Genomic DNA, 14,275 nt, shown 5'->3' with positions numbered 1-14,275 from the left:
TCAGAGAAGTGGCCATTACATACACTTAGTCTTAACTTTAACTTCTGTTAAGACTGTGTCTTAAGAACTAGTCTGATAAACTATCAAGGAGTTATTTGTAATTTTTCAGATTTAATTCAAATTAGACCAACCTACGGTTTTATGTAGGCCAACTGACTTAAAGAAAAGTATAAGTTTATAAGTTTAAGTAAGCACAAAGAACATGAACAAGCGTGAGCTGTTTAATAAGACAAGTAAACAGTGACAGGATGTGACAGTTCTGCTGTGGAAAATGAGCTCTGTGGTTTCACTGGTCACTGCAGACAAGAGCACAAAACTAATCCGATTATATTTGTTACCACTGCATTTAGGTGACCTGTGTTTGGATTTACATGTTTATTAATAATAGTTTTAGAATTAGAATAATTATTAAAGTATAGTCTCATCAGCTGTCTTAGTCATTACCCTCCTATCTTCTTAGCCTATCTTCACCTCTTCCTTTAGTTCAGTCTCTACCGCACATCTACAAGCCTTCAAGATACTGAGCGGACAGTGAGATAGTTTATACTCCTTCACAGCCCTTAAACTGAGTGTCCTGTTATGGCAATTTTTCAAACCAGGATTCTTCATCTGGATCTCTGTGTCGTGATTATTCTCCTGACTTACACAGGTACTGATTTAAGATCAAGATTTCTTTCCTCTCACTTGTTTTCTGGTGTCTCAAAACCGATAAATACGATGTATCCTTTGCATGTTTGTATAAAGCCCAACATAGTTTGATGACTATAATATTATTATTTAACATTTTACAATTTAGTGGAGTTGTTCAAATGTTGTATCCTATGTGTGTGTTTTTTATCAGGTTTTAAAAAGTACCATATGAACAGTGTTGTGTGTCTCATTAGTTTTTGCACATTTTTAAAGTTTTTCTACTGTATGATGACAGTGAAATTCTTTTCACAATTTTACCATCCAGGGATGCGTTTTTTTAAATGCATTGTAAGCCTCAGTAGTTGTTTGATTTTTCTGTCTTTTCATCAGATTATTCCCAATCAAATCAAGAGCCATGGATTCGGCAGCACATCAACAAAACAGTGTTTGTGGGGGAAACAGTTACACTTCACTGCAACAAAACCCCATTTGATGACGATTTCACGTGGAAAATGAACAGCTCTGTTATTTTTAGTCATGACTCCTTCAGTAACAGAAGTATGAGAAACTTCAGCTCAAACAGGATTCACATCAACCCAGCAGTTCCAAGAGAATTACAAATACATCAAATACAAGCGTCTGATGCAGGAAACTACACCTGTTATCCAGCAGCAATAAGATGGACATTAACAATAACAGGTTATTCAATGATTTCATTTATTAAATTTGTTTTCTAAAAAATATAGAAGAAATATAAGTGTGTTTTTAACTAGTGGCTATCTAAGTGCTGCTTTACTCATATCATGTGTGTTTGACTCTTTTGTGTGTCAGAAAACAGACCAGCGTCACTCAAACAAATGCCGCTCTACATCATCATCATCATAATCTCATGTTCTGGAGTTATTATGATAATCAGCATCAGCATCTGCATTCACAGGTGAGAGACATTGAGTTTTTAATCTAATTAAGAACATGTCTTACCTTCAGCAACAGACATAGTTCCAGCTTCTCAACGGCTATACCCATGCTATAGAATAATGAACTGCTTCCTGGTTTAATTTTTTCTGACTTTTTACATGATTTGCTATTTTCACTTTTTTTTTTTTTTGTAGGCAGTCTCTATTTAAAATAAGTAGAAATAGCCAGCTTTGTCGGCAAAAGTTATTTTTATTAACTCCACCAACAGCTGGTTACATATTTTACCTTTAGCACAAATAGCTCTTCACTCGATTATAGCATCTATCAGTATTTGCACTTCTTATTAACCAACTCTATTAACACAATCTCAGTGCAAACACTCAGTGTTAATAGTATCTACCATTTTTACCCTTTGTAAATGCATAAATACCACCTGACATATGTTTATAGATGTGGGGTTTATTATTTTAGATATTGATTTTATTATTTAACTCTTGTCCAGCACCCAAACATTCACATTTAAAATAATAAACTTTATTACAAAAATATTAATTTCAAATGTGTTATTTTGTGAAATGATTCACAAAATTTAGGATATATAAAATGCTAGCTAAATTAGCCATAGCAAAACATTTTCCACTTTTAAAATGTAAATTCCATCACAGTAAATTTTTACATTTGGCAGACGCTTTTATCCAAAGAGACTTATATTGCATTTCATGGTACACATTTACATTCTTATCAATTCTTGCTTTCCATGCGATTTTAACCCATGATCTTGGCAATGCAAGCGCCAACACTCAGTTTGGAAGTTTAGTAACACTTTAGAATTCATATCTTACTTACTGCATAACTAATAAGGAATTATTGAAGAACTAGGTAATTCTTCATTAACTACTTCTTCTGTTAAGTACTAAGGAAGATGTGTTAACTAATCAGTATGTAATATTGTATGATTGTGTTAAGTAGCAGTTAGTTAATCAATAACTAATGAATTCTGTCATACATCCTGAAGAATTGCAACCAATACGTTTACAAGCGAGTGCTCGTGCGCATGCTTTTTATTTTATTATTATGTGGAGTTTGTGTTGGAGTCTGTGTTGTGCTGGTCATTTCTTAGTATTAGCAGACTCCATGTCATAAAGTTGCAGTGTCGTCGACTCGTCGCTGTTGAGTGCAAAGTCAGTAGACGAGGCGAGAGGCTCGGGAGCACGCATGCAGGTCTAAGTCACGTCACTGGATTTCGCGGCAAATCCGACCCGGAGACTTCACATAGAAATAGGAATACTTGCTTTCAGAGGTAATAGCAAAACCCGGCAAGTGGATCATTTTATTGTGAGATTACAGTACAGTCCCTTCACACACAGGCAATAAAAAAATGTATTCATTTTAGTAGAAAAAACTCCACATAGCACCTTTAAGGTTCAAGAAAAATAACTAAGTAGTAACTAATGAACAGTCAAAACTAGATTAGTTTTTATATTTTATATACAGTACTGTGTGTGTCTGTTTTCCTCATCATAGAATGCCATTGAGTAAATTCATGTATTTGAGGCAACGACTGAGGGGAACTGAAAATATATGGAATATACTCGTTTAGGCTACATGATATCTTCCTTTATTTCAGATGATATTTCGTTTTAACATGTACAATACTGCCTACATTTAAACTTGTTTAACAAACATTTTAAAATCGAAAGTTAAACCTTTAAAAGCAATAGAGAGCCTAAGTCCCGCCCCTCCGCTTCCGGCTCATGGGACCTTAGTTCGGAAAAAATATGTATGGAAGTCAATGGCGAGAGATAACTTATCTTTTTATTCCGTCTGAACTGTCCCCTGAACTACACATATGATGTTTGTCAATTTAAAAGGTAAATATGAAAGTCAAGAAAGTCGCAGTTTGTCATAAAACAGAAGAGTAACGTTTAGTTGTATGTGAAAATCGCTCGATGAACTACATCTCTCGTCTCGCACTATGTAGCCTACGTCACAAGATCCGTTGCTCGTATGTGTGTATTCTGGCTCAAAACACGAGTCAGGCATGACGGCGTAACGTTAGGATTATAATGTAAGACTATAGAAAAAATGACAGACGTTAGCTTCAGTAAAGTTAGCTTCATTCATTGAGAGAAAAGGTATGACGTCGCATGTGCGCCTTCTGGGTTTATAGTCTTTGTAATTACGTATTTTCACAGTCTTATACCTCAACAGTTTTACATCAAACTGCGACTTTCTTGACTTTAAAATGTATCTTTTAAATTGACAAACATCATATGTGTAATTCAGGGCACAATTCAAACGAGATCAAAATATTTGTTGTCTCTCGCCATTGACTACCATACAATATTTTTCCGAAATAAGGTCCCATGGTGGTCGACCGGAAGGGGAGGGACTTAGGCTCTCTATAGAAGTGTAGGCTAATCAATCGGTCTCTGTTCTCCCGTTTCCACGGTATAGTGGTGCTGGATCTCTTGCGGGAGCTGGGCTCGTGTTCGGCGGGGAAACTGTTTTTAAAGGTGAACTATACAGGTTTTTTACCTTAACCGAACAGCTTCAGAGTCATTGGAATGGTTATATTAATGGTGGTCGTTTCGCACCCCACTATCGCCTGTGAGCGGAAAAAACACACTTATATACTTTATACGCGGCGTCAGGGAGTATCGCGTGATATCAGGTCTCGCGATGTAAAGAATTGCTTTACGGCAAAAAAAAATCTGCTAAAATTCTATCATTATTGCGCTCCCTCACGCTGTTCGAACCCGAATGAACAAGTTTCTCGACAGTGTTGTTGTCAAATATCTATTCCGAAGCTGTAGAGGGAGCTCTATAGAGAAACCTGCAAGCAAAAAGCGAGAATAGAGCGAAGAAATTCCCGAAACTGCATAGCCCTACTTTAACTTCAGACCGCCGCCCTGCGTTTCACTCATAGCCGAAAGATGTTGTGACTGACTCCATAACCTGCCCATAAACAAACAGTGCACAGCTCTAAGAACATATTTCAACATCTGATGTAAATCGATTTAGTATCTTTATGAATAAAATAATTTGTTTTATGCAAGGGATCAGGCGTTTCCATCAGGCAAAAAAGACAGACTCCTTAGGTAGGCTAACTGACATCGCATCCTTGTATGTTGCCTTGCATAAAATAAAATGATTTATAGCATAGTAATGATTTTATATATTAAATAAAACGTACACAAACCTGTATTTCGCAGAAGAAATGCACAAAATCGGCGGCTCTCTCCAGAAGAGGATGCAAATGTCCATGCTCTTGCATCACCAAATCACTGTAAAATGTAGGCTATCGTGATATTGCCGGAACTTGAATGGTGCAAAAGAAGTTTAAAATGTATAAGAACTAATTATAATAATATGCTTTTTACTAGTAGGCTATAATAGTAGGCTACTTTAAAAAATAATTACCTTTGTACTTTTACTATTTTGAAAATGGCCTAATTATAATTGGACTGGATTAATATTTTATTGAGGTATCTGTACTATCTGTACTTGAGGTTGTGTACTTCATCCACCACTCCACTGCTAAAAAAAACAGATTATTGTAGTGATTACTGTGTATTGGCGCTTTTCCACTGCATGGTACGGTACGGCACGGCTCGCTTCGGCTCGCTTTAAATGTACCACCTGTGTTGAGGTTCCAAGCGTACCGTACCGATACTATGTGACGTGAAAACACTGCAGATCACTGATTGGTCAGACAGAATCGTCACTTCAGCGCCATTGTATTTGCGACACGAGACACTATTTAAATAGCCAGACAACAGCCAACGCGGTAGCACCTGTTTTTAGAGTATTTACTTGACAAAAAAAAGTTTAAAAAAATCAAACAAGAAATGGCTGAATCGTGGTCAGTGGACGAGGTGCAGACGTTCCTCTCGTTGGTTGCCGAGGAGCGGAAGTAGCACAGCTCTTAGCCACAGACGGCTACCACCGGACCTACAACTATTAACGATCAGTCCCACCCACTTTGAAGCGGTACTAACTGCAGTGGAAAAGCAACCGAGCTAAAACGAACCGTGCCGTACCGAGTCGGGTCGTACCACGCAGTGGCAAAGCGAGCCGAACCGTTCCGCGCCGAGTCGAACCGTACCGAGCCGAACCGAGCCGTACCATGCCGTGGAAAAGCGCCATATGACTGTTCATTAGTTACTTCATAGTTATTTTTCTTGAACCTTAATTAATAGATGATTAGTAGTAGTTCTCCAAGAGGTATGACAGAATTCATTAGTTACTGATTAACTAACCGTTACTTAACACAATCATAAAATTATATTACATACTGATTAGTCTCTCCAGAGTTGGAGTCTCTCACTGTGATGTGTAAGCCCTTCTACTTGCCTCGAGAGTTTTCTTCTGTTGTCCTGATGGTTATTTATATTCCCCCGGACGCTTCGGCTTCGGCTGCTCTGCAGCAACTTGTGTATAATATCACGGAGGTAGAAAACAACAATCCCGACGCTGCCATGTTTGTGCTGGGTGATTTCAACCATGTCTCCTTGACGAAGGCACTTCCCAGATACAAACCCCAAATCCAGATCGCTACCAGGAGGGATAAAACACTGGATCAATGCTACTCTTCTATTCCTGAGGCTTATCATGCTGTGGCCAGGGCCCCTTTGGGTGAGTCTGACCACAACACCATTTTTCTTATACCAAAATATCGCCAGAAACTTAAAAAGGCGAAACCAACTGTCAAACTTTTTAGGAAATGGTCCCCACAAGCCATAGACACATTACAGGACTGCTTAGACTCCACAGTATGGAGTAACTTTTGGTCTGATGGTCAGGACATTAACATCTTTACTGATACTGTCACATCCTATATTCAATTCTGTGAGAGTGTTTGTATTCCTTTAAGAGCTGTTTATGTCTTTAATAATAGTAAGCCCTGGTTCAATAATGAAGTGAGAGTGCTATGTAAGAAAAAACAGGCTTATAAGAGTGGTGATATGGTACAATATAAATTACTGAAATATGAATGTCAGCGAGCTGTGTTGAAATCCAAGGCTTCCTATTAAGCTAAACTTGAAAATAAACTACATGCAAATGACATCAAAGGTGTCTGGCGTGGGCTGCAGGAAATTACTGACTATAAGATCAAACACCATGCTCCAGTTAGTGACCCCTCTCTTCCTGAGAGGCTTAATGACTTCTACTGCCGTTTTGACAGTGGAAATCACCTGCCTCCCCCCTGCTACAGAGAGCAGGGTGACCTTCCACCCACTATCTCTGAGCATGATGTAAGAATCTTGCTCCGTCAGCAGAACATCAGGAAGGCGGCGGGGCCAGACGGCGTAATGTCTGCCACTTTAAGACACTGTGCTGATCAATTAACATCTGTCCTCACTTTTATCTTTAACTGGTCTCTCCAACTTGGTATTGTGCCTGCTTGTTTTAAATCTGCTGTAATCATTCCAGTTCCAAAGAAAAATAGAATATCGTGTCTTAATGATTATAGGCCTGTGGCTTTAACTTCTGTCATAATGAAAGTGTTTGAGCGGTTGATATGTAAACACCTGTCCAGTATTTCACTGGACCCCCACCAATTTGCTTATAGAGCAAATAGGAGTGTTGATGATGCTGTTTCACTCTGTTTGCATTCTATTCTTCAACACCTGGAGTTAAAGTCTACGTATGTACGTGTCCTCTTTGTGGACTTTAGCTCTGCGTTCAACACCATCGTTCCTGTAAAGCTGATTAACACTCTACAGGAGCTAGGTGTTAGAACATCACTTTGCAAATGGATTTTCAACTTTCTATGCGATAGGAAGCAGGTGGTCAAAATGGGTGATTACGTTTCACAGTCGAAGTTCTTGAACACTGGCGCCCCTCAGGGCTGCGTCCTTTCCCCACTTCTGTACTCTTTATACACACATTTCTGTCAATCACACACCAGTTCAGTTTTGTTGTTTAAGTTTGCAGACGATACCTCTGTAGTTGGTCTTATTGGCAATGGGGATGAGTCTGACTACCGCAGAGAGGTGGAGGGGCTAGTTAAATGGTGCGAAAGCTTTAACTTGACACTTAACATCACAAAAACCAAAGAACTGGTAGTAGATTTTAGAAAGACCCCTAGTCCCCACCCTACGCTCTCCATTAATGGGGTGGAGGTGGAGAGGGTCACTTCCTTCCAGTTCCTTGGGACCACAATCCAGGAATCCTTATCATGGGAGCTCAACACCAATATTAAGATCAGTAAAGCTCACCAGCGACTCCGTTTTCTGCGGCAGCTCAAAAAGTTCAGAGTCAGCCGAGTTGCCATGACCCACTTCTATAAGTCAACTATTGAAAGCGTTCTCACTTTTTCCATGCTTGTCTGGTTCGGTCACACAACCGCTCAGGACAAAACTAGGATGGAAAGAGTAATACACAGAGCATCAAAAATCATAGGCTGTAGCCTCCCTTCACTTTCTTCACTTTTCTCCACCAGAATAATAAGAAAGGCTAAAAGCATCATAGCGGACCACTCTCACCCTGCTCACCATCTCTTTAATCTCCTCCCATCAGGAAGATGTAGGAGCATTAAGACTTCCACATCACGTTTCAGAGACAGCACTTACCCTCTTACTGCAGCATTTTACTAACTGTGTGCACTGTGCACTTTCTTAGCACTTTCTTCTTTGTATTGTCTCTTTAATGTCTGCAGGGTTTGGTCTACTGTTTAACTGTTTGCTGGGTATTGTTGTTATTATTTTTGTACTTGTGTTGTCTGTCTTTAGGCTATTTATGTCTGAGAGTTGTACCAAGACAAATTCCTATCAACTTGTTGACATGGCAATAAATGATTGAAATTGAAATTGAATTAACACATCTTCCTTAGTTAACAGTAGTGAAGAAGTAGTTAATGAAGAATTACCTACTAGTTCTTCAAAATTATTAGTTTATTATGATTAGTTTATTATTATGAGCTTTCCTGTAGCTCAAACAGTAGAGCGTTGGTGCTAGCAACGCCAAGGTCATGGGTTCGATTCCCAGGGAAAGCAAGAACTGACAAATATGTCAAATGTGTACCTTGAATGCAATGTAAGTCGCTTTGGATAAAAAAACCAAAGCGTCTGCCAAATGCATAAATGTAAATGTAAATGACTCTCTGTGGTCATTATAAATCCCAGGATGTCCTTCGAAAAAGAGTAGGGGTGTAACCCCGGCATCCTGGCCAAAATATGCCCAGTGGCCTCTGTCCATCATGGCCTCCTAATCATCCCCATATACTGATTGGCTTCATCACTGTCTCCTCTCCACCAGTAAGCTGGTGTGTGGTGGGCGTTCTGGCGCAATATGGCTGCCGTCGCATCATCCAAGTGGATGCTGCACATTGGTGGTGGTTGAGGAGATTCCCCCTTCAATGTAAAGCGCTTTGAGGTCTCAGAAAAAGCGCTATATAAATGTAACAAATTTATTATTATTATTAGTTATGCAGTAAGTAACATACAGTATTCTAAAGTGTTACCGAAAGGTTTAATGGGCAAATGAAGTACTTGTGGGAAAAGTTTGTTTTAAGAGACATTCTGTTCTCCATATTCTACATCATTGTAACAGGAAATTGAGGCAGAAGGTCAGCTCTGGATCACATGAGGAGGATGTAAGTATTTACCACATCACAGGTTATTATTAGGCTCCTATATCTTACCTGGTTTGAGAAGTTAACTTCTTGTGATGTTTTCTTACTATGTGTGCATGATCTGCCCAGGTGAAGATGATCTCTCACTGTGACAGAGACACAATAACAGCCTGTGTAAGTCAGTTCAACTTGAACTCATACACACCTCAATCCTGTCTGTTCACTGGTTCATCTATTTCTGTCCCCCCAACTGCTGCAAAACATAACAAATTGTAAAACACAAGTTGTAAAATCCCTTATTTACATAATAGTGTAATTTTTATTATCAATTATATGATAATTTCTGCATTGCACAGCAGAGCTGAAATGTTGTTTGTGTTTGACTTGTTTTCTCTTTGTTTTCATCAGGTCTACAGTCTTCATACAGTTTCATGAACATGATATTTCCTTCTCACGACACAACTTTGTGTGTCTACCACTCATCAGATGAGCATCTCAATACAGGAAGATGAAAAAGACGTACTATTAATGTATTAAAAATGTACTTGAGTATGGTTTTAGTACAATACAAATATACTATAATGCATTTGTAAAACATTTTTACAGTACATCTTTTTCACCTGTCTGTATGTATGTTTTTGTCCCTTAAAAGCTATTTGCTTATGTTAACATGTTCCCATGTTTTGCAGTTCCCCGTTATGTTGATTAGTTTCCCCAGGGGTTTCATATTAGCCACGCCCTCTTGTTATCTTGTTTAGCTTGTTAGTCTCTGTATTTAAACCCATAGACAGTATAAGATGGACACAGCGACCCAGATGTCAATGGAGAAAAGTGAAGCCCATTTGAAGCACTCACTTCCTGATCGCCAGGCGAACTGCGCAGGCTCAAACTGAGCTTGATGACATAGATGTGAGCAGCAGGAGCAACTTTATCACTCTCTATGGGCTTCTCCCTTGACTTTATCAGACTTGCCTCTAGGTCCCCCCGATTGCTTGCGAGCTTCTCGGCCGGTCTATACGGTCATTTCTCTACGGTGCGATAGAGAGTCGCGTGGTTATGACGCAATCGTTAGCCTATTTTTACAAAAACGGCTTCTACGGGGCCATAACGTAAGATACAAAGTAATGGAGCCTTTTATACACTGTCGTGTTTCTTTAGAAATAAATAATGGACAAATGGAGTCTTAGGACGCCTCAGATGTAAAGTTATTCGCTGTCAAAGTGACGCCAAAATGAATAGGAGTCAATGGAATGCTAACCGCAGGTGATGTTCTGCTACAATGGCGGCGCCCGGGGAAGCTTCAGTTTCTGGCGGATGGATTACCCCCTTGTTTAAACCCTGTCTTGTTTCACCCTTAAATCCTGATGTACTCGTTACATCATAAGAAGAATGGTATCTCGCTAATTTTAGTGTCTTTGTTTATCCCGAGGTTTTTTTCTCGCAGCCTGCCGGATCCAGGCCGTATACAGATCTGACGAAGGACCTTCGCCTGAACCCGATGACAACGCAGTGCTGAAGTGCCAACTAGCCTCTCCCTATGGAGGATCCCTTTACCACTCTACAGATAAAGCATTCTGGAAAATTCGCGTATCTTCCCCGTAGTGATAAAATAAAATAAAATTATGTATCAAATTTATAGGCAGGACAAGTAGTTTGTATAGGCTTGGTTTGTAGAGAATTACAAACATGCGCGCATATATTCAAACGCACATAACTATAGAATTAATTCTTGATGTGCACGTGAGCGCCATCAGCGTTTCTCACAGGTTCGCGTTTAAAGTCTGTGTAGAGAGAACGGTGTTGTCTTAGCGGCTCCTAATTTAATAATAAATTATCCTTTCGACGGAAGTGAATCAATCAAAACTAACTTTAGCTGGAAAATAACATTATTCAAGAACCGCTATAAAGCCAAAACAATCTGTTACCTTAAATTATATGTTTATCTCTGTAAAGCAGCTTTGAAAGCAGCAATGTAGTGAATTTCCGTTGAATTCACTACATTGTTAAAAGCGCTATATAAATGAAGATGACTTGACTTTCAGTGTTTGTGGGTTCTTGATTTTGAATGTGGTTCTGTCTGTGAGTCTTGGTCCTGAGTCTGTCTGCATCTGTAAGTTCTGAGATTATTTAATAAAGCTGCATGTGGATTTGGATCCTGCTTCCTCCTTTGATTCTACCTCAGCGTTACACCTTATTTGCTTAAAAATATTAAGCACATAAATGTCATTTTCATTTTTAGAGGAACAGGAATTTTAAAGTGTGATATGTTTGACTAAATACTATCATTTACCATTGCAGGATGCTGCCAGGTGAAAAGAACACAGATGTGACAGGGTAAACAGGGTGATTAAATGATGGTTTGTTGCAAAGAAATGTTTAACAAATTTTAACACAGAAATAATTTTGTACTATTAAATTTTACTTATTGCTGATGTGAATGACATTGCAGATACAGACTTGAGTTCTTACTGGAGGAGAATGTACTCAGTTACCAATGTAACCTCGGTTCCCTGAGATCAGGAACGAGTACTGTGTCGACGCTTTGGGAAAACTCCTTTTTCTCCGATTTACTGAGGCTTATAGAATCACGCAGTGTAACATGAGCCAATGGCTGAGCAGCGTAGCTGCCTGAACCTTTGGTGTGAAAGCTCACCAGAGCACGTCAATATGGGCAGGGCTACCCCTCTGGATAATGCGGGCATTCTGTCATAGGAACCCAGTCCAATCACAGCGTGCTTATAACTGCGGAACGACAATCGTTCTAAGGCCTTGGCCCAGGATGCTTGAATAAGGGCCCAAAGGGCACCAAGGCGGGTGTGGTAACCGCCCGATATTAAGAGAATCAGACCGTATGTCGGAGTCACAATGAAGGGTTCTAGTTCACGTAGGTCAAATATGACCAAAACTCACCTCAGTTTTCTTTGATCTTTATTTGGCAGGTGTGGTTTCCTGATTGGTTAATTGTCACAACTGCTTATCAGATTGAATTGGTCCTAAACCTCTGTGATGTACCTATATGTAGATGGTGTGTAAAAAAAAAAAAAAGAATAAAAAAGTTGTTTATTTATAATGAATATGTACGTATCCATATGCCATGTTGAGTCACTGAAAGTTCACCACTGGTTTGTCTTGCCATTTCTCACCAGGAAAGTCTTGTCATGAATACAAGCATAAACCTGACAGGTCCTTAGCAGTTCCATTTAGAGCTAAAAAATGACATTTCTGTAAACCCCCCGTGTGCAAGTTAAAGACAATTGTGGCAAGAAATAAAAAAAAAATATTATAATATAAAACTAACATAAGGTGTTAGTAGTGGAGAAAAATGCCTGGCCTTAAAGTTGTTCAGTGTTTTAACATGAATGGTCCTTCCTTGCTGACTTTATATTGAAACTAATCAACAACAGAACGCTTGCCTGATTATCTCATATCTTCATGCAGAGACATATTGTAGTCTGTGCAATAGTCAGCAGAGATTGAGAATGTGAAATGGTGATGGTCTCACAGAGATGCAACACCTCCGCTGTGTGGTTGATGTGTGAAGTGGTATTTATTAGTGGTTAATTGATTGTGATTTCACTTAGTTTTTAGCAGGAGCTCAGGTATAAAGTTGTCATCTGTTACACATTATTCATGAGGAAATTAGTTATCCATACTGATTTTCCAGTTGTTGAAAATGTCCTTTATACTTGTTTTTTCATAGTGTTATGCTGGTCTGTTGGATAGTTGTGAATAACATCTGAATAAAGACAATATTAATTTCCTTTTCATTCACCTCATCACCTTCAAAAAATGGTGTTAGTCAAAATATGTAAATAAGTATGTACAGTCAGCTGGTCATTATGGCATTTAAAAAAAACAGACTGTAATGTGCACAACATGCTTACACTTGCTAAATATATGGCAATGTGAACCATCAATTGTAGTATCAATTATTTTATTATCTTATTGATTGGATTCAAGTTTACAGAGCCTCAGAGACTGAACTGTTTTTGTTTATTTGCTATGAATGTGAAGTGATCAACTTTAAGCATCAGCTTTGTGTGGTTAGTTATTCCGGCCACACAAACATGCTTCCTGCTTTACTGCTATAGACAAACGTGACTGCTGCACTATAGAAAACAAGTTAATGTTAATGTAAATAGCACTGCAAGTTTTTAGCCACCAGACTCCACTTCTTCTTTTTATAAATTAAGGTAAAATGGGCTACATGGCTACATAGGCGTTTATATTTATTTAGTTTATCTAACCTTATTCAATATTTCATCAGAATTCATTTAGACACATAATAATTTTTTTTTGTTCTGTATTGGTTACATATTTGGGCTTCCCAATATTGCAAAAATTGTGCTTGTTCATTTTGAATAATGTTACTTCATAAACTGACAGCAAACCAAACAATAAAGATGTAGTGATTAAACTTACCGGTATGTCACATCAGTAACATGCTCACAATTAAGTTGAAAGTCTCAACTTTAACTTCTGTTAAGCCTGTTGCTTAGGACTAGTCAAGACTAGTCAGTTAGATTCAGATTCAAATTATACCAACCTATGGTTTTATCTAACTGATTTTAAAAAAGTATTGACCAGTCTTGATTAGGTTGTAAATTTGGTTGACAAACATGTTAGATGTCTATTGAGCAAAGATTTGATAAAATCTGCAGAGCTTTTTGTGGTAAAAAGTAGAGCACTACTCAGTTTCAAGAGTAACATAGAGCAGAGCCAGAGCAGAAATATTACATAGAAAAAAATATATATTTATTTTAGTGTTTAAGTAAACACAAAGAAGAACATGAACAAGCGTGAGCTGTTTAATAAGACAAGTAAACACGGTAGACAGTGACAGGATGTGATGGTTCTGCTGTGGAAAATGAGCTCTGTGGTTTCACTGGTCACTGCAGACAAGAGCACAAAACTAATCCGATTATATTTTTTACCATCCATTATAAGTACTGTATATGTGAGCACTGCATTTAGGTGACCTGTGTTTGGATTTACATCTTTAACAATTATTCTAATTCTAAAACTATTCTTAATAATAATGTCTTAGTCATTGCCCTCTATCTTCACCTCTTCCTAGTTCAGTCTCAGCACAGCTACAAGCCTTCAAGATACTGAGCGGACAGTGAGATAGTTTATACTCCTTCACAG

The 14,275-nt window shown here is 38.5% G+C and overlaps 1 protein-coding gene across 1 annotated transcript; it reads left to right on the top strand.

Moving 5' to 3' along the window:
• The first annotated feature begins 339 nt into the window (after positions 1-339).
• On the top strand, positions 340-11,280 carry LOC307002011 (uncharacterized protein). Its single transcript, XM_079619221.1, has 6 exons — positions 340-649; positions 1,021-1,329; positions 1,462-1,567; positions 9,106-9,148; positions 9,257-9,301; positions 9,536-11,280. The coding sequence occupies exons 1-6, from the start codon at positions 580-582 to the stop codon at positions 9,560-9,562; spliced, it is 600 nt and encodes a 199-aa protein (XP_079475347.1). The 5' UTR covers positions 340-579; the 3' UTR covers positions 9,563-11,280.
• Positions 11,281-14,275: the final 2,995 nt, after the last annotated feature.

The sequence above is a fragment of the Phoxinus phoxinus genome, assembly GCF_949152265.1.
Source record: "Phoxinus phoxinus genome assembly, chromosome: 7".
NCBI lineage: Eukaryota > Metazoa > Chordata > Actinopteri > Cypriniformes > Leuciscidae > Phoxinus > Phoxinus phoxinus.
Note: the sequence above shows the minus strand (reverse complement) of the source record. Positions and strands in the feature narration are given on the sequence as shown.

Coding starts and splice junctions, on each gene's coding strand:
- LOC307002011 (XM_079619221.1), top strand. CDS start 580: ATGGCAATTTTTCAAACCAGGATTCTTCATCTGGATCTCTGTGTCGTG. Junction 1,568..9,105: donor ATCAGCATCTGCATTCACAG/GTGAGAGACATT, acceptor TCATTGTAACAG/GAAATTGAGGCAGAAGGTCA. Junction 9,149..9,256: donor CTGGATCACATGAGGAGGAT/GTAAGTATTTAC, acceptor TGATCTGCCCAG/GTGAAGATGATCTCTCACTG.